General features: G+C 31.3%; 3 protein-coding genes across 3 annotated transcripts; 1 reads left to right on the top strand and 2 right to left on the bottom strand.

Annotated features, from left to right (window-relative positions):
- The first annotated feature begins 3,285 nt into the window (after positions 1–3,285).
- On the top strand, positions 3,286–4,731 carry LOC122608684 (probable WRKY transcription factor 70). Its single transcript, XM_043781775.1, has 2 exons — positions 3,286–3,664; positions 4,060–4,731. Exons 1-2 carry the CDS (start codon positions 3,315–3,317, stop codon positions 4,661–4,663), a joined length of 954 nt encoding a protein of 317 aa, XP_043637710.1. The 5' UTR covers positions 3,286–3,314; the 3' UTR covers positions 4,664–4,731.
- Positions 4,732–5,365: 634 nt separating this feature from the next.
- On the bottom strand, positions 5,366–6,754 carry LOC122609478 (WRKY DNA-binding transcription factor 70-like). Its single transcript, XM_043782523.1, has 3 exons — positions 6,435–6,754; positions 5,981–6,082; positions 5,366–5,867 (listed from the first exon to the last, which is right to left on the bottom strand). The coding sequence occupies exons 1-3, from the start codon at positions 6,752–6,754 to the stop codon at positions 5,366–5,368; spliced, it is 924 nt and encodes a 307-aa protein (XP_043638458.1).
- Positions 6,755–15,838: 9,084 nt separating this feature from the next.
- LOC122608043 (probable WRKY transcription factor 70) lies at positions 15,839–18,468 on the bottom strand. The gene is made up of 3 exons (XM_043781125.1): positions 18,043–18,468; positions 17,480–17,584; positions 15,839–16,462 (listed from the first exon to the last, which is right to left on the bottom strand). The coding sequence occupies exons 1-3, from the start codon at positions 18,390–18,392 to the stop codon at positions 15,964–15,966; spliced, it is 954 nt and encodes a 317-aa protein (XP_043637060.1). The 5' UTR covers positions 18,393–18,468; the 3' UTR covers positions 15,839–15,963.
- Positions 18,469–21,078: the final 2,610 nt, after the last annotated feature.

The following is a 21,078-nucleotide window of genomic DNA, read 5'->3' as shown; positions in this document are numbered from 1 at the left end:
AAAATAACAAACTAACACAAATGGTCCCTTAGGTTTAAATAGTTTAAGTTAAGGCTATAATTCAACACTTTGTTTTTCTTCTTCATAGAAGAAATGTTCTCTCCTTCCTCTACTATCTATTCAAAGATGGCTCCACCATTTCGTTTTCTCTTTTTAAAACTGCCCCTCCTTCATGCTTGACGAGGTTGGTTACCTCTTTCACCATGTCTTCCCCAACGCAAGATACTTCATATGGGGTGGGGTTCTCTTGAGGTACGTTGTGCTACGGTACTACCTCTCCTTCCACATGTGCACTCCGCCTGACTTTATAAACTATTTATCATTCTTTTTTCAACTTTCAAACTTTAAATACTTATTTTACTCTTCTACAACTATGTAATGTAAAGTAAGGTAACTCTAATACCGTCTCAATACCATTTTTAACGGTATATGAGAAATGTTGAGATGTAGACAACCTTACCCCTATTAAAGATAGAGAGACTACTTCCAAGTGCTACCAAATATAAAAAAGAACCTTCAAAATGTGTATGAGGATCGAACCCATGACTTTTTGTATTCAGAGACAAGAGCTCCAATCACTAATTCAACCCAGTTGATTTTTCACAACTATGTATAATATTTTAGTAATACTTTTATTTAGTCAAACATTCATTCTTGATGAAAGAAAGCATTCCAGGAACAGGAATAAGAGTAAAGGCCTTCCTTGTCATTGTAGTAGGCGTATAATTACCTTATTTAACAATTAACTTAATTATATAAATTTTTTTATTATGAAAAATAAAGAAAAAACTTTAATTTATCGAAACACTATCATGTATATTATTGCATTACTTACGAATCCGCAACAACCTCTATAAAAAATCATTGAATAACACCAATAAGAAAGAAAAGTAATAATGGTAGTATTTATTTAATATTTTTACCAATATTATATAATGCAAACTCGTATAATTTGCTTTATAAATTATACATAATGACGTATATGTATAAAAAAGCATGATGCTTATATCAGTTATCATAAAAAAAAATTTTTTTTTTTTAAAAACGTCTAATTATGTGATACTCTTCAAGAGTTCAAGTAGCTAGTACGTAGCTAACTTCGACGCTTAATTTATTGATTTCATGAAACAATCAACAATGCAATATGAAACTACTGTGCCACATGGGATTATTGGGAATTAATTTCGAGTTTCGACCTCAAAGTAGTCAACTCAAAGGGGCTTTACTTAAACTTCAATACCACATGACTTGATATATTTCCGAAATGGCGCCCTTCATTCGCTCCACTCAATTAGACCTCATATGATGATGATGATTTTTCAAATTTATCCCGTAAAAAGAAAAAGAAAAGACTATACTATTGTTTTTTCCCTTTTGAAGCGTCGGGATTGAACCATAATTTTGCCCTTAGGCAGCGAAAATCTCTATCGAATAGGCTAGTCATACATAACAGTATATAGAAAAACTAAATTAGTTAAATAATATGCTTGAAGTGTACCAATGAAGAAAGAAGCTAGTATCATTGTGTAGATCGAAGAGTTTTTTTACTTTTAAATTTTAATTGCTTAAAATAACAAAACCTACACCTTCTTAATGGTTCTATTTAGACGCGATAGTTTTTGACTCCACTTGAATGTACGTTGTGTGTTGATCATAAACTACTGCTTTTCGCTGATAACTTGCATCAGCAAACATTCACTGGTCATCAAATTTAAGTTCTAAAATTGGGACTAATTAACAAAACTAAACAAATAAAACCCGAAACCAAAGAAAGTGTTTTTTATGATATCATATAGGCTATATTTACTTAAAAAAGAGTCATGTGGATATAAATGAAGGGAAAAAAATGAATGAAATTGAATCAAGCATAAAGATATGAGATAACACAGGAACCATTGTTTTTATTAACCAATTAACCCTCTATTATATGCATTGATTAATTAATTATTTATGGATAAACACATGTGTTGCTTTATTACTTAGAATAATGTTTTCTAACGACCATCCAGATTGCCGTCAACTTCTATGACCCAATTGACACGGCTTTAATCGTCAGCGGACGGCTATAGTAAACGTCATGTAGTACCCCCACCCTCATTTAAATCCGTGTACCAAATATATATCACTCTACCTAAAAATAAAAAAAATAAAAAATAAAAAAAAAAAAGAAAGGAAATGATAAATGTACAACAAGAAATGATAGATGTACCACAATATACAAATTTTACAGCGTACTGTACAAGTATGTGATGCATAGTTATGATAAATTTATTAATTACTATGATACGAATATCAACTCCTCATAAAATCCTCGTAAAAAAGGGAGTGAGTCGATACCACAACAAATGATATATGCTCCGTTTAGCTAACGCAATATGTTACACATCTTATATATTATGACAAATTAAAAACAAATGATTATATTATTATTATTTCCTTTACAATAAACATTAGACAATTTTTATATGACTAGACCATCTTTATTATATTAATAGAGTATTTTATCTTTGAGATATTTCATTAAGATTCGAGTTTAATAAAAGTGGTTTTTTTTATTATTATTTTTTAAGGGTAGTGTTTGTCAAACGGTCTAGGGGGGGATTGTCCCCTTCTACAACTTCATCGCCTAACAAAACTGTCTACTACCTCGAAATTAAATCTATCTAGTATATCAAATAGGTTTCGGGTTACAATACTATATACAAAGGGGGTACTAATGGCCGGGTTGCAAGTACATGTAGTGCTTGTATTAAACGTTTTTCTGGAGTGCCTGTTATAGGAATAAAAAAAAAAAGAAAAGAAAGAAACATACATTTAAAACTCTGTCGTGTAAATTTTAACATAGTGGTCATAAAATTGATGTTAGAGCAGAAGTTCTATAGGCCTAAAGTCGAATTGGGGAACGAAAGTCGTTAATATCTTTCTTAAAACTGTACATAATTGGGGATGCTCTAGTATATGGTCTTAGTAGATTTCTTCATTTTTGGCGCGTGGGCATGTTTTAAATATTCTAAAAAGGTTTATGATACTATGTTATATCCTCAACTTCTTGTCACTTGCCTTTTCTACTTTTATTTTACTTTAAACACCTTTTCAAAAAAAAAATTCTCATATACAAAGAATAAGAAGTATGTTGGTAATTTCTAGTCAGTTTCCTTATCTATATTTTCTTAACGGTTTTTTGTACTTTAGTTCAAAGGATGTTATGTATGCCTCCCAATTTCTTTCATATATAAGTGAAAGGAAAGTTTAGCCGTGTTGTACTTTTTATAGTTGCATCTCAAAGACTTAAAACAACCACCACCAATTATTGTATGGAGTCCACAAGTTGGCCGGAAATTTTACCAAGTAACCGGATTCAAGCAATTCAAGAGCTCACTCAAGGTCAAGAATCGATCAATATTCTTCAGGAGATGCTTTGGTGGCCGAAAACCGACGTGTCAAATTTCATACAAGAAGATGGTTTAGTGGTTCAAGTTTTAGGGATGTTTGAGAATGCACTCTCAATTATGAGCTCTTGTCCCTCTAACGAGGTCGTTCAACTTACGACCCGTGATGTTGATCATTCCTTGTGTAGTTCGGATGAGCAGAAATCGAAAAGTTCCAATGAGAACTTAGAGACTACAAAACCAGAGAAAAATAAAAAGGGGTGTTATAAAAGAAGGTATGCCTTGTATCACTATCTCTAGATAAATTTTACCCATGAATTGAAATGAGAACACTGTATATGTAAAATTCTTTCGTTTGACTTTTAAGGTCTTGCACTTTTAACTTTGACCGTAAATAACTTTGGTTGTACTATATTATACTTGATGTTAAATATATGAATAAATTGAGTTTTAAATTCCTTTTTTATTGATATAGTTTTCATTAAATGTAATGTAACACAAACAAAAATATTTATAGTTAAAGTTTAGAAAAAATTGACTCAAATGTCAAACAAAACATTTAAATTTGGACGAAAAGAATAATACATGAGAACCATGCATTAAGCACTTTCTTTTTGGATTTCATATATAAAAATGTCTTAAGTTGCGATTCTTTTTGACAAAAATGCAGGAAAAACGCATGGACATCTACACAAATCGCTTCTATTTTGGTTGATGATGGACATGCATGGAGAAAGTATGGTCAAAAGACTATTATGAACTCCGAATTTCAAAGGAGCTATTACAGATGTTCTTATAAACATGACCAAGGCTGCCAAGCAACCAAACATGTCGAAATGATCCAAGACAGCCCACCAAAATATAAAACAACTTATATAGGAGAACATACTTGCAAGAATCTACTTAGAGCACCCGAGATCATTTTGGATTTGCCGGATCCTAGAGAAACCTCGGTCCTTCTTAGCTTCGACACCAAGGGGTTTGTAGGAAAGAAACAAGTAATACCAAACTTTTCCTCCATAAAACTTGAACCTAAAGAGCAGTTTCCTTCAATTGGTAATGTGAAACACCATGACCCATTTTCTTATAATAAGGATCCATCGTGTGATCCGAACACTACTTATGTTTCACAAATACCATTGAATCTTGGGGATATATCCTCGGAGGGATATTCGTATATGCCTAATACTAATACCTATGGTTATGATCATCCGATGAACTATGTGCTTCAAAGGAATGACTTCAAAGATTTTCCTGATGAACTTCGTTTTTAATTAGTACCTTAGGTTATATATGTTTCACTTAAATTTATTTATTCAATTTATTATTTCATTTTTTATAGCCAAACAAATAATTTTTTTATATTGAATTAATAAGGATATAAAATATCCAATATAATTTTACTTACAAATGTATGATGCCAATATATTTTATTTACACATATATGATATATGTAAACTTGATTAATTATGATTGTCTGTTGATGAGCTATCTATGTAAACTTGATTAATTAATCATGAGAAAACTGTTATGCTTCTTGTTTCTGCTGAGATGATTAATGTTTACAACAATCAGAGACTGAAGATTGAATATATAATCAAAAGCTTGGGAAAACTTTTGAAAAACAAACCCAAAATCCAAAATCTTAATATCGCTTACTGGAACAAGAATTGAAGTAGAACATTATTTTGATCATGTCGTGCATATATTTCTTAAGTAAACAATATAAAGGGTTGTTCCTAATCATCATAATAAACGAAACAAATAAACCAACACACTTGAACACCTCTTCCATGATTTCTATGATGCCCACATATATTCTCCAATTTACTCGGTCAACATATAGCTTCGACCATGAGTTCATAAACCAACCTTGCTGCAAAAGACCTTACGTATTACTCTTGGACCATTTAGTCTCTCTTGACCCGTACGTAACCATGTGATCTGTGAACGAATTTGATAAACCCAAGATCAATCTAGAAATAATTGTATTCGTCCGAGTAACAATGAGAAACATCAAATGGAATTTGACTAAAATCAACAGTTTGAAGAAGTATATCGCCATTCTCAAAATTTCGGAAAGATCCACTTATGGAGCTCATGTCCTCATGTTTCAAGCCCGGTGACATTAGAGAAATAGGTTCGGGCGTTGGGTCATTGTGAAAGGAAAATGATTGGTTGTGTGTCACTCCTACAGAAGAAAAGGGCTCACACTGTTCTTCGCGTTTCTTTGATGGAATATGAGGTTCAACTTGTCTTTCGTCGGTTAGCCCATTTAATTCAAAACTAAGAAGAATTGATGTATCTTTAGGATCCGAGGAGGTATCAAGAATGATTTGAGGGGATCTTAAGAAGTTTTTGCAAGTGTGGTATTGATGGTAAGTTATCTTATATTTAGTTGGCTCATCTTGAATCTTTTGAACATGTTTGGTTGCTTGACACCCTTGGTCAAATCTATATATACACCTATAATAGTTCCTACACACATGAACAAAAATAGTAAGAAATCGATGCACCTTGTAGTAAGATATACTTAACTATTTTAATATGTAGAATTAAAAGTTACCAATGATAAATTTAAAAGAAATAACCTTTTATGCTTTGTATTAAGGATATCCTTTTGACCATATTTTCGCCATTGATGTCCATCTTCAGGAGATGAAGTTACCTTCGTAGATGTCCATGAGCTTTTCCTACATACATATGACCAAACACAATAACTATTATGTATGTATGTATGCGTCGTGTCTACGGGTCAAAGTTATCATTTCTCTCAATGTTAACGATACAAATCCTGTCATGAGTAGGATATGAATGAGGTGAGATTTAGACGCTGTCCACGTATATATATATTATAAAGAGCTGTTTTCAGAAGAACCTCTGGCCAAAGTTAATATATCTAGCTAGCTAGCTAGATATGGTCATATGTTAGGAAGCTATGTAAGTATTACCATTAATTAGAGTAATTCCATCATAATATGTTATACAAAACAAAAGTTTCAACACAACCAATTGGCAAAACAAATGTAAGTAACAACTACATACCTATTATAGCCCATTCTTTTTTTCTTTCCAGGTTTTTGATTAGTCTTCACCGTCTCCTTTGATCTCACGCCCTCCAAGTCATTTGCCGGTATATGAGGGATGTGGTTGACATTGTATTTACTCATCATGACCGAAAAGGGGTCACCATATATTTGTGACGCCGTAATTGCTAGTAGATGATCGGTTGGTGCAAGATCATTGCATTTTTCGGGCAAACAATAATGTTCCTCTGAGAATTCATGACCTTCAATGATGAGCTCTTGAAATGCTTCAATCTGGTTGTTGTTTGTAAAAATCTCTTGCCAAGGGGAACACTCCATAGAATATTTTGATATATATTTTGTCACTAATTAGCTGGTGACTCTAGGATATATAACTATTATTCCATCATGATGTACACCTCCCGATTAATATTTATAATTGTTTTTACGAATAATAGTTAAGCTATATATTATATCTATCCCACTTGTTTGTGACGTTTTCTGCAACCCTCATACTCTAACGTAAGCATTTGTTGATTATTAAAGTTAACTACGGTTAAGTTAATCATATATGCTTAATTAACCATAATTAACCATATATACTGTAGCTTTTATAAATAAAATTCATATATACTTAAGGTGTGTTTGGCTTGAAGAATAGTGTGGAGGTGCCTTGAGACGTGGAGAATTGAATCAAATTGGGAAAGGTCTGAGTTTTATCTTAATAACAACTTACAAGAATTATTATTTTTTTATTATTAAATAGCAGATTAATTATCACAAGTGAATCATGACGATTCCTTAATATAGTATCGGTAAGTCCATAATTGAATATAGAATTTAAATGAATCCTAAATTAAGTTTTTAAGAGTAAGGGTTTTTATTTTAAGAAAATGTTAAATGAAGTCTTTCAAATTCACTTAATATGCATAAAAAATTATATTTTTTTATATAAAAAGTCCACCTTAAATTACAACTATAATAATAAAAACCCTTAAAGATTCATTTAACAAAATCATTTGCTATAAAAAGTTTTCATAATAGCTAGACAACTAATTGGTCACATAAATAAGCAAAGATATATATATATATATGTATATATTTTTATAAAATTAGTTGCGATTCAGACGTGTTAAAGACAACTTTAATTAACAAGCGATTCGTTCGACCTCCAACTCACTCCTCATAGAAAATACATTGAGATAAAAAAAACCAAGACTCGTACCTGATATCTTAAAAAAATTCACCTCTAGGGCTCTCATAGTGAATTTGGAACATACCCCTGATAACCAACTCACCTAAGCGGAGTTGGTTAAGCAAAGAGAAATTTGATTTATTAAAACAATAATATTGTATTGGTATATCAATCAATATAATGGTTGGATGATTAGAATTGTGTTAGACGTATGGCGGATTAGAAATTATAAGTTGGATATTATCACTACCTTTAGGTATAGATCAAGCACAGGACGTGAAAGAAATTCTTTAAATTAAGGAATCGATCGGGGAACTTACGAGTTAGTCGAGCTATACAGTTTCATCAGTGGCTCAACTCTTTTAATTTTAATTTAACTTAAACGGGACATAGTATCCGCGTGTTGCGTTGGTGTGATGGTGAGGGTGATAGATCATAGAGTATGATAGTTAAATGTCATAGCCGTCCGGGTTCCGTCCACGGATTTAAAAATTCGTTGAAAGTATATCGAATGACATCTCTAATAAAAGAGCATGAAATTTTAAGAACACTCATAAAATTTTTAAAATTTATCGATGTACGGTTTTTTAGATAAAAGATTTTGAATGAATTGAAGCAATAAATGATTTATGGAGGAGAGATGAAAAAATGATTAGTTGAAATTTGAGGAGAAAAAAAAAGTATTATAATTATTTAAGTAAATATAGAATAGATAAAAAAGTATTTTAAGAGAACAAATGTTAAAATTTAAAATTTATGTAAGTAGAATTTGATTTATAATATACTCCGTAGTATAGATCTAGGTACATGGGACCACTCATCTGAAGAAATGAATTTATCCACATTTGATACCTCAAACAGATATGATGATATGGCACAAACCCTGGCCCCACTATATTCCTATGTCCACTATACGATAACTTGGGAGTTGGAACCAATAAACAAATAGTATGGCAGAACTAATACAAGCCCAACAATATAGGAGTCAGGACTAAAATATCAAGATAATGAACGGGAACCATATTATTATCATGAATTTATTTTTTTTATTATTTTTATTTTATTTTTATTTTATTTTTGCCATCAAAAAAAAAAAATCATTAATGTATCTTTTGGTACAACTCGAATATGTGTATCTTTTAGTACATATATATATGATAAATTAATTAAAAATAATATACTATTATCAATTCCCATATGAACTATGCCAACAACACCAAGTGTGAAACCTCCAAAATTGTTAAGCTGTAGTAAGAACCTGAATCTAACTGTTAGAAATATAAGGAATGTTTTTACATGCGCATTCCACCTTTACTTAAATTTTTGCGTAAAATGGTAGAAAAAGAAATAGTTTTACTCACTTTCTAAAAAATGTCATTAAATTTAATTGATATACATTACAGTATCTATCGCCTTGAGTCATTATGCTTAAGCATCCACTTGAAGGATATATTTTAAAATGCTAACAGCTAACAAAGCATACTTTTTTATGAGTATTATAGAAACATGGATATTAATTTTATAGAATACACAAAAGGCATATGTTAATTGAATAAATATATATTCGTTAGAAAAGCTGAATAAACTTATATATTAACCTTAAGCATCCAACTTGTCTAACTAGATCCAGATAAATCCCCTGCTTTACACACAAGTTGGCTATAAAGTATACAAGTTATTATATATAAAATTATAGTTGGCTCTATTTGTCTTCATTAGACGGCTAGTGAATTTGATCGATTATGGTATCTACCCTTTTAAGGAAAGTTTTAATAGAGAATAACCAATAAAACTTAGAGAAGTTTTACGCGTAAATCAGGATTCAAATCCTGGAGAGGTTTTGTAGGCTTTTTCTTTTAGTTTAACTAGCAATGCGATGGTAGTGGCGATGGCGGTCTAGTGATGACATCGACTAGTGGTGATGACAGCGACTAATGATGGCGGTAGTAGGATTGAGGACTTAGTATAATTTATAAGATGAAGGTTTAGGAAGGGAAGTAGAAATATATTAAAAGATGAAGGTTTAGGGTATAAATTTATAAGTTAGAGGACTTAGTATGGAAATTAATTAATTAATGGCAAAAACATAATTTCATATTAAGACATTTTAACATAGGTAGATTATTTATGTAGTAATATAGATGTCTTTCATAAAGAAAAAAAGAGAATAGTATATATATATATAATATATATATATATATATAGGTTTTAGGTAAAATAAAACAAGTATTAAAGGAAAACAAATAAAACAATAGGTTTTTTTTAAGTGATTATCACCGTGCATCATTAAAATCATCGTACATCAATTGCTCTATGAATCTTCGTGAATCAATTTAACCATGATCTAAGGGTCACGATCTTGTCTTATTTGTTTTACTTTAATACTTGTTTTACAATACCCAACTCCTATATATATATACACTTATATAAAAAAGAAAAGTCCTTCCCAAATCTCACAGTACAATTCTGAATTATCAAAAATATCTACTCTTTATTCATTAGTTTAAACATCTTCATATAACATACTTATAATATCTTTTAATGAAATAACTTAAAACATAAACTTTTCGATACTTATAGAACAACTACACTATCTCCTTTAACATCGATTACATTTACATTAACCACCATTGTTGCCAACACCATCTGTCACCACCACCACCTGTCGCCGCCACCACCCTACGTTATTACCACCATCGTCGTCGCATTCCATAACCATATGATTTGTTTTCAAAAGAACAGTGTTTTATTCGTCCTTGTATGCCTTTTCAGTATATATAAAACACACGGGCGACCCACTATAGAAGGGAGTCAAGCATGGGCTTTGGGCCCCTAAAACCTAAAGGCCCTCAATTTTTTATGGGTTTTTATATATACCTAAAATAGAAGCTAATGTTCAACAAATAAATAATATAAGCAACGGCAGCAACTAAAAGAAAAAGGGAAATATTCACCAAAAAAAGGGTTACGCAAGAAGTCCAAACACACCTTCTTCTTGAAATTTTCATCTTCTTGAAAATTGAAAAGTCTGCTTGCAATTATAATGACAACGTTCGAGACTCTTGATTATAGTGAAACTGAAACACCTGCTACCCTTATATTTGGGTAAGTTTATTCCCTTTTGTTTCTATTATCCAAAAACCATGCACTGATGCTTTCAACTTCTTATGCCTAAAAAAATCTGTTTTGGTGTTGTTTACAACTGCGAACGAGGGATTAAAAGGAGAGGATTTAATTCACCAATTTATTTTTTCTGTAAATCTGAATCGGTGGCGACAACACGGTTAATCACCAACGGCAGTGCCACACACACACCGGCACCAACAGGTTCATTGTTAACCTTTTGTGATTTTTATTAATTTTTATTCTCATTTATGTTAATTAATTTGTGAATTTGAATATTGTGATTTATTTCTATTAAATTTCATTCCGTGATTCTGTGAATTGGTGAATCTGTGGTTTTTGTGAATTAGTGATTTTTAACTTTCTAAGTTTCCTTATTGTTAGTGATTTTTAACTTTCTAGTTTTTTGTGAATTAGTGATTTTTGTGATTTGGTGAATCTGTGATTATTTGTTATGTTTTATACACTTAAAAAAGTAGATAAAAAAAGTTTTTAACTCTGCCATTTGTAAGCCTTTTAGTTTATATATGCCGATCCCAAGCCCAGAGGAGGGTTTTTATTAATTGTCCAAAATGATATGAACTTGACTTGCAACCTATTTGATCCATGAGTTACTTCTATCTATTAGTTAATTTTGATTTGTTTCTCTTGAGATAAAATAACAAATTTGCTATACAATGTAGCCTGTAGGACAACAATATCAACAGAACAGCAGCCCAGCAGACCAGTAATCCGACAACAGCTAACAGCAGGGTCGTTATTTTTCCCATTTACTTTACTTTATATGTTAAGAAACTAAGCCCCAAAATTGATCTTGTTTAAAGCTACCAAAATACTTTTGGTTAAGGATCCCTATTTTATAAAAGAGTTGTTGCTTTGAAATTGGATGTCCCCAATATTTCTTTATTTTTCTATAAAAAATTACATTTTGACTCTTAGTTTTCTATTACTGTTTGCAACACTCTCTTGTTTTCGTTTTTATTTCTTTGGACCTTCAATTTATATATCTTGTTACACTTTGTGTCTGCTTGGTAAAGGGGTTTTGGAGGCTTTTAGGAGAGTAAAAGCCCCAAGCTTTTAAAAAGAAACTCCATTTATTATGGTAGCCCTGTTTGGGTATACATATTAATTAAATTAAAAGCCTCAGCCCTCAAAAGATTCTAAAATCCCCAAAAGGTCTTTAAAATAAAAGCTAGTGGAAGAAGGTTGAAATAGAAGTCCCAATTCCTAGCCCCATTTCTAAGTTCCAGCTCCAAACCCCTGACCACAACCCCAACTCCAAGTTTTTATTGCCAAATATACCCTTTATGTTTGTCGATTTAAACCAAATAAATTAACATAACTAAACCGTATCAATAATAAATGTACCCAAGTAAATTAGCGTAATGAAACTATATCAGTCATAAACAAAAATACAATAATTGAAGAGATTTATAATTGTATATGATTTAATTATTTGATCTCAGATCAAGTGGCTACCTGAGATCCTCTTTAAGGGTTTTGAGAGAATAAATGTTGGCTTAAAGACTAGGGATCGAATCTCAATTATCTATGGTTTTGGGAATTACCTCTTCAGATGCGTGCGGGTCGTGTTATCGCACCTTTGGTCTCCAGGGCTCGGGTTCTAACCTCTAGCATAATATCTGGTTGGTTGTCACTGCTAGTGTTCAAACCACAACTAACTAACAGTCGTTCTTAAAACAGTGCAATAAGATTATAAGAATAGGCATCCTATCTGTTTTGTTTATTCTATTTGATAAATTTAAAGCATGTGATAATAGGCTATAGACTTTTATAAATGTTTCCCTAAAAATTTATATCTCTTTCTTTTACGATGTTAATAATATGCATAAAAAGGTTTTACCTTCTATATAAAAGGTTCCTCTGAATTTTATTATGAAAGCATAAAAGTTTTATGCACGTTAAGTCGTTAACACCTAACGGGTGCGATGAATTGGATTGGACTTTGGAGGCATATAGTGAAGTATAATAATGGGCTGATAGTTGAGAGCCCCAATTATACTTGTACTATTTGGGTCACGGTTATATATATAAAAAGCCTTTTTACAGGCCATAATCAAGCATCCTATTACTCGGATGGAGATAATAGATCTTGTTTGTGACTTAATAAAAAGTGTTTTAATGTAACAACTAACAAGTTACAAATATATGTTTTTCTCTGATTTGATCCATAGAAAGTAATTTATCTTTAAAAGTTACAGATGTATTGTTTTTTTTTTACTAAATTCTTAGACTAAATTTTTCTCATTCACTTACCATTCATTCATTCACCATAAAAAACAAACAACAATAACGTTTAGTCTATACAAACTATATTTATTCAAACAAATATCTTTTAGATAAAATTCGATGAATACATAACAAATAAGCCTATAATTTCAATAAGGAAAATGATAAATCCTCCTAATACATTAAAAAGGTAATATGTGGTATCCACTAATTCTCTTTCCTAATGTTGTCTTCTGATTTTTTCACATATCATAATCACATAGTTAGTAGGATTATTATGCTATTTGGTTATGAGAATTAATCATTTCCTTTATTTACTTAATGCAACTATGCTAGTTTACGATTTTGTTTAGCTAGCTTGTATTCCAACTTCCAAACACAAGTTACGCTATATTTAATAGACTCAAACTCCTTTTACAAAATAAAAAAATTATATATTTATGATTCATAATAAAATGATAAATATTAAATTGAAGTTAATCGACATAAAATGTATATTTTGATTATTTAGAGATGACTAGTGTAAAAATACAACGGCATAATAAATATTTCAATTAAATGATTTTTGGACACATTTATTTCCAACAAAATTCACCTTTAAAAACAAAATAATTAATTGATAATGTTGCACGATGTAGATTGTCTATAAGTTGCTAACATGTATATGCAAGTTGTAAAACTATGACACCAATGCTCTTATTAGATACCAAAGGAACTCCAAGGTATTTCACCTGAAGTTTACCCACTTTAAATTGCAACAACTCCATAATACTATTCTGCACCTCTTGTTTTACATTTCCAAAATAGATTGAACTTTTTCCCACATTAGGATATAAACCAGAACATCTACTGAATTCATCTATTGCTTCTTTCATAAACTTAGCATATTGTGAGTTCCCATAGCACATTGCAATCAAATCATCAGCAAAGCTCAAATGTGTAATTTTCATATCTTTGCAACCTCTATGATATTTGAATCCATTGTGTTCTCTAATCAACCTTTTAAGCATTAAATTGAAAACTTCCATAACTAACGTGAATAAGTAAGGGGACATAGGATCCCCCTGCCTTAATCCTCGAGCCCCTTAATCTTATTGATAAGGTAAGAAGAAGAATCATGGACTGGAAAAATAAATGTCTATCTTATGCTGGCAGACTTCAATTGGTGGCTTCTGTATTGAGCTCTATGCAAATTTACTGGGCATCTGTTTTCTTACTACCTAAAACTGTCACTAAGGAGATTGAACACTTACTTAAGGGTTTTATGTGGTGTGGTGGTGAATTGGGCAAAGGGAAAGCAAAAGTGGCATGGAAAGATGTATGTAAGCCCAAAGATTATGGGGGATTAGGTTTAAAGCAACTGGGTGATTGGAATAAGGTCTTACTAAGCAAGCATCTTTGGAATGTATGTACCAAGAAGGATTCATTATGGGTCAAATGGATATACATGAAGAGGCTAAAGGGGGATTCTATATGGGTTGTGAATGAGAATGGGCAACATGCTTGGAGTTGGAAAAGTATGCTCAAGAGTGGGGATATAATTAGAGAGCACTGTCTATACAAAGTTGGAAATGGTAAGTCTGTTTCTATATGGAATGATAAGTGGTGTAGCTTATGCCCGTTGAGTAAGTATGTTACTGTTTCTATGATAAAAGTTGCACAGTTAAAGGAAAATGCCACCGTTGCTGATATAATTGGTAATGGGGAATGGAAGTGGCCAACCGAGTAGAAAGAAAGGATTGCAGAGTTAGACAAATGTTGATGTTCCTAATCTTGAGAATCAATTAGATGATAGATTAGTATGGGTTAATAAAAAAGGGGTAGAGACTAAATATTCTGTTGGAAATGTATGGAACGATACTAGGGAGTATGGCAAAAAAGTGCAGTGGGCTAAGATGGTTTGGTACACTCAATGTATTCCAAGCCATGCGTTCGTTGTTTGGTTAGCAATGAGAGGTAGACTTAATACCCAGGATAGATTGGCTAAGTGGTATCCGGAGAATGAGTTTGAATGTGTATTTTGCAAAAATCAAAGTGATTCTGTTTGCCATTTGTTTTTTGATTGTGAGTATTCTAGTTGGATTTGGAAGGAAGTAAAGAAAAAAGTTAAAGGGAGTGAAATTCCAAATGAGTGGGAGAAAATCGTTACTTGGTTTATAAATTCTAAATGCCCAAGCAAGGTGTGGAATGTGGTACAAAGACTTGTATTTGCTGCAAGTGTTTATTGGATTTGGAGGGAAAGAAATAGCAGAATATTCAAAAAGATTGTAATCCCTAAAGAAACAATAAAGGAAAAGATTGTGGAGTGTGTTAAGCTGAGAATTTTGAGTTTAAAGTTTAAACAATGCACAGCTTATGAGGAGTTGAAAGAGAATTGGGAAATAAATATGGCTGAGCATAGACCAAGATTATGAAAAATTGGTTCTGCAGGTGAGATTGGTTTTTGCTTGAAGAAGGGATGCTGATTGATGGTGGAAAGGAATAGAAGTTAGATACAACTGAACAAAGAGAATGACTACTATGGATAATAGAGATGATACATATGGACTACGGTAAGCTAGAAGCCTCCTGTTAGGGCACTTCCCCCTGCTTATAGAATTGGAAGAGATAAGGTCAGCCTCCCAAAAAAAAAAAAAAAAAAAAAGAAGCAACTTATAAATAAAACTTGTATATAGTTGACCATTATCTTTGAATATGCTTCTCTCTTATCCACATATCTTCAAAAAAAAAAAAAAATTGTAAAACTATATATCGACCTCTTCACAAGCAATCAACGTATATATATACATACATGAATAAATATATAGGTTCCGATCCATCTTATAAATCTAGGAGCTAGCCCAGCATCAGAAATATAATTAACAATATTCCAATGTATTTCATAGAAAGAAGCTAGGTTACATTATTTGTCTTATCATCTAGCTAACTAGTTATACATGTTGAACATAATATTATCCGAAATATAATCCAAAGTAATTAATTACCAAAAATCAGTGGTTCCAAGAATATCATCTATCTCGTAGTCATGGGCACTACAAATTGAGGAAAGTGTCCCCGATGACATCATGTCTTCATGATAAAACCCCGATGACATCATATACGTCGATTCTGATGGAACTTGTGATCGTTGGGTGCTCATCAAATCCCACGGTGTGTAATAATCCGATGAAGAAACTTGCTCTTGTTTCAAACCTAGAGATGCCACACCTTCTTTGGATTCTTGTGTCGCCGAGGGCAAACAAGCAGCAGGGTTAACTTGTTTGTTCTCGGTGAACGTATTGGTTTCGAAATTAAGAAGGATTGAGTTATTGCTAGAGTCTGGAGATTCCAAAATAATTTGTGGAGATCTCAGTAAATTCTTGCAAGTATGTTTTCCATGGTAGGTGACCTTATACCGAGGTGGCTCTTCATTTGTTTTTTGAACTTGTTTGGTTGCTTGGCATCCTTGCTCAATCTTGTGAGTGCACCTATAATAGTTCCTGCTCAATAACAATATATTATATACAAGTCAATAATTAGCAAATATATTTCTTATTAATCACAATACTTATACAAAGCAAATAGAAGTGTGCCCATACGTTGCAGCGATAACACCTTATAACGCGTGAGATGTCTGTAATACAAGTTGTTTAGGTTATTTTTGTTAGATACAACGATGAGACATCTAACCGTAGTTATCATTCTAAATACATAAGTAGAGGATTAGATGCAAAATATAATAAGGTGCAAAACTTAACTATTTTAAATATATTTGTTAGGATATTTAGGGTTAGTTCGAGAAAAATTGAAAAAAAATGTTTATATCCTTATTGATGACATGCAGTTTGTTTTATTAGGGATTATCGATAGATAACCCTTAATCTTTAGTAGTATTGCCTAAGCTAGGATTAATATTTCATGTAGTCAAAGTTAAATGGCGTATTTTATTAACTTATATTAGTTGCCCAATTTAAAAAGGGTTATTATTCACATACTTTATTTATTTTTTCTAGCAAACACTACCTACATGCGACATAAACGTTTAAGTGATCGCCGACTATATATAGGTTTATAAGTGGTGTATAATTAATCTTACGCGATCGCCTAATATGATATGTATATAGGTCTATAGGTGATTGCCGGGTTAAAAGTTATCATTGATTACGGTCAAAGCCTTATATGTCAAGTATAGATCTAGAGGCGTCGTAGAAGCGGTGTTTTTTTGGATATGGATGTACGTTTATAATAACACCATTAATTAATTAATTAATCAATAATAAATGGATAATAAAAATGTTATTGGTGTACCTGTCATAAAACCACAACTTAACAACAATTAGGTACCTCAAACTCTATTTGTCTTTAGTGAACCTAGACTAAACAAAGAATCTATGCTTAGATTTGGAGAAAGGTTACTTTTGGTAAGTTTGAAAATCTTATCCATATAGAATGTAAATTTACTACTAATTACGAGTAATATTATTACTTGAATCTAAATCTAAAATATTACGTATTACCGATGGTGTTTGCTGTTGAGAATCACTTTTTGGCCATACTTTCTCCAAGCAAATCCATCATCAATCAAAGTAGAAATGACTTTTGTAAATGTCGAGGAGCTTTTCCTACATTTGATCAAACATAATATCTAAAATTAGCAACTAATTAAATACAAATTAAATCAGGTTGAATATATATGTAAGTATAAAATTAAAAGCAGATCCAAAACTAGCAACACCATATACACTAAGATATAATTGATAATATAATCATATAAATTGATAAACATATACATATCATAAGATGTTTGTACAGTTTGCTATGTACAACTTGTAACTTATAATAATTATACAAAAATTATTGTATTTTTATCATCTCATGTACACTAAGTTAAAGAATTATATTTTGCACCATAAAAAGTACTTCATATATCATATTGTTACGATTTTGATAATATAAGCATAGTAATTAATGATTGTTCTTTGTAAAATAACTTTTGTGATGTGTAAGAATCATAAGCTAACATTATATGAGTAATTTATAACCGTTACAAATCATTGCGATCGATATAACTAACACATACCGTCTTTTGTAACATCCTCTTTTAGCTCTAACCGGTGTGGTTGGAGTCTTAACACTCTCACGAGAATCTTCAGATTTGTCATCATTCCAACTATTTGGAGATCTCCTCTCCAGAGTTGGGATGCGAGAAGTCTCGTTTGAACTCGAAGAGTTTAAGATTGAAAGGGTGTTATCAAACATCCCCAAAATCTGTCCCACTACACCATCAACTAACATGAGGTCGGCCTCGATCTTTCCGGGCTGCTCGAGCATTTCACGGAGCTTATTGGTCAACTTTTGGCCTTGTGTGAGTTCTTGAATGGCCTTCATTCGATTGCTAGATAAACTCTTGGGCCAAGAGGATGACTCCATAATGTATTTTGGTGGTGTAGATCTAACTATAGTATTTTCAACCCTTTATATCAATACTCCTCTTACTAATATTTGTACATTACGAGTATTATTTATTGTTATTATTATGATTATAATTTATTAAAAGTTTAGAAACTTTAAATAAGAAGCAAGTGGTTGCTAAAAATACAAAAACAAAAATTGTAAGTATATTAGTTCCACGAACACGCGCTAAAGTAGTTTATAATACTATAGTTAGCTCTATTTTTGTTCAAATTGCTTTATGTGCGTGTGGGTTAAAAATAAATGACGTTACACCAAGTTTATGCTATGACGCTATCATCCCCGTGCATGTGGTTATCGACGCCGTGTTTGAAGGTTTTGCATTTGAAGCAATAAGGGACGTATTATGAGAATATAGTTAAAAAAATTTTAGTGCTTAAAACTGATTGATAAAGGGTGGTAAATGAATTAAAACTTTCTATAAATTAAATAAAAATAAATGCATAAGATAGATATTAATAAAGTACAAAACGTACTATTTTATGTAAAAAAAAAGTTTTTATTTTAAGAAATGTTAAGTTCATTTAATCCTTCTAAAAATATGTCTAGTGAGCACATGTTAGAAAAACTTTCCATCTCTTATTTTTATAACATATCATAATCTTGTAATTTAAAGGATTTTTAAAATAATAAGTTAGAAGAATATATCATTACCTAATAAATACTAATTGAAAAGTTATATTTCTTTCTAATTTTTTTTTTTAAGGTGTGTAGATTTATCCGTCATTTATTTTAGAGATTTATATGTATTTCGATGGTCTTTTTTGATTATTTTTTTCTTTGAGATCGACTTCTAGACTCATTAAAATTTCAAGTTTTATCACCGATGATATCATCATAGGATCTTGACATTTTGTCAAAAATTAAAATTTTTTATAGAATATTATCGCTAATAAAAGTTTGATTAACAGTTTCAAGATGTTTGTTCTTGTGCATTAGCTCAATGAAAGGTCATCCCACATTCAAGAGGTCTTGTGTTCAATCATTGAAAAAGACGTAGAAAGTCTTTTTATGAGGGTTTGACTTGGGTATACCAGGTTCAAGTCTGAGAAAGCAGGGTTTACCCATATTAATCGTCGTGCCTTCGGACGGATTATTAGGGGTTTTCCCCCGATCGGGTATTTGAAATAGACATTTCTACTTCGAGAGATCTCTAGCGCGAACCCGGTTAAAACAATGTATGCTAGACCTATTGTTGTCAAATCGCGACATGAAGTTTCTAGCGAAATTATAAAAAAAAAAAAAAGAAAACTTCCAAGATGTTTCAATAATTAAAGGTACTTGGTAAAAAACAAAAATGATACTTTAGTTTTTTTTTCGTCCTCATTACTATTGATTATTTTGGTATATTAGACTAATAAAAGTTGTCTGTGAGGATTCACGATATCAAAACCGATTGATAATAAAAGCAAATTAAGGTTTTTTAATTTAAATTTTCAAGTCACCATGTTATATTAAGAATAAAAAACCGCCTCTGATATCTCGACGGTGTATGAGAGAGCTTAAAGTCAGACCTTAATTCTACCTAAGTAGAAAGATGTTGTTTTCAGATTTTATGTAAATGATATAATAGTTACTCCGACCTTTGGACGGAATGAGGATCGAATTCCAAAGGCCAAAGCGTTTACCAAATTACCTACCCAATTAATGATAAAATTTAAATTTCAATGAAATAAATATGTTCATGTTTTTATTAACTTATAGTCCATTTACTTATGGGGTGATATCTGTATTATAAATTTTAATATATCTACTACCAATATTTATTATTGATTTGTACAATTAAATTAATTATAAAACTTATACGTTATAATAGATGAATCAAAAACAGTGATACATTTTTCGCTTCTTTTTACTTATAAAAAAACCTCTGACCAAGTCATTCCACATGAGTTGTAAGTTGTCTGTCATTTACTTATTTAAGAGAATTAACAAGTGGCCAGTGCTGTGTTGATCAAAAACAGTAGCACGTGTTATTGGTCATTTATTTACAAATTGGTATACTTTAATCTTTTACTAATACTGATTATTATGATTAGAACTAAAATAATTCATGGTGATGACGGGTTTTAAATGACAACAAAAAATATCGTCATCTATTTATGTTGTGGCAACACATTCAACTCTGTTTGCACAGGTTACAAGTCATATCATCTTCACTTATGGAAGACCAAGTATATTTTTCTTTAGATATTTTTCAAATTAGCAAAAGATAGTGACGTCTATAAAATATAAATACTCAGATATTAATATAGTTTTAGATAATATAACTTTTTTAGAACGAGTGTTAGTTGTTTAAAATTGCTAACCTTAACAGTGACACCTAAGCTGACAGTATGTTAGAAGTTGAAACACGAAAGCACCTCTAAAGACCAAGAATGTGATAACACAACCCACACGTATCTGACGAGATAAACGCCCGAGACAATTAATATTAAGATTCGATACCTGGTCTTCAAAACAACAATCACTCCCTCAAAACCTCTAAAAAGGGCCCCATGTAACCAAGTGGTTGAAATATCTATATTTGATGAACCAATTCATGAAATTCAAATTATATATACAACTAAAAATAATAACCGGTGATAAAAAGTAACTCATTAGGCCTCTTTTTATAGGAACCTACTTCCAACATACGTTTATC

This window comes from Erigeron canadensis, chromosome 7 (genome assembly GCF_010389155.1).
Source record: "Erigeron canadensis isolate Cc75 chromosome 7, C_canadensis_v1, whole genome shotgun sequence".
In the NCBI taxonomy this organism is placed as follows: domain Eukaryota; kingdom Viridiplantae; phylum Streptophyta; class Magnoliopsida; order Asterales; family Asteraceae; genus Erigeron; species Erigeron canadensis.
Note: the sequence above shows the minus strand (reverse complement) of the source record. Positions and strands in the feature narration are given on the sequence as shown.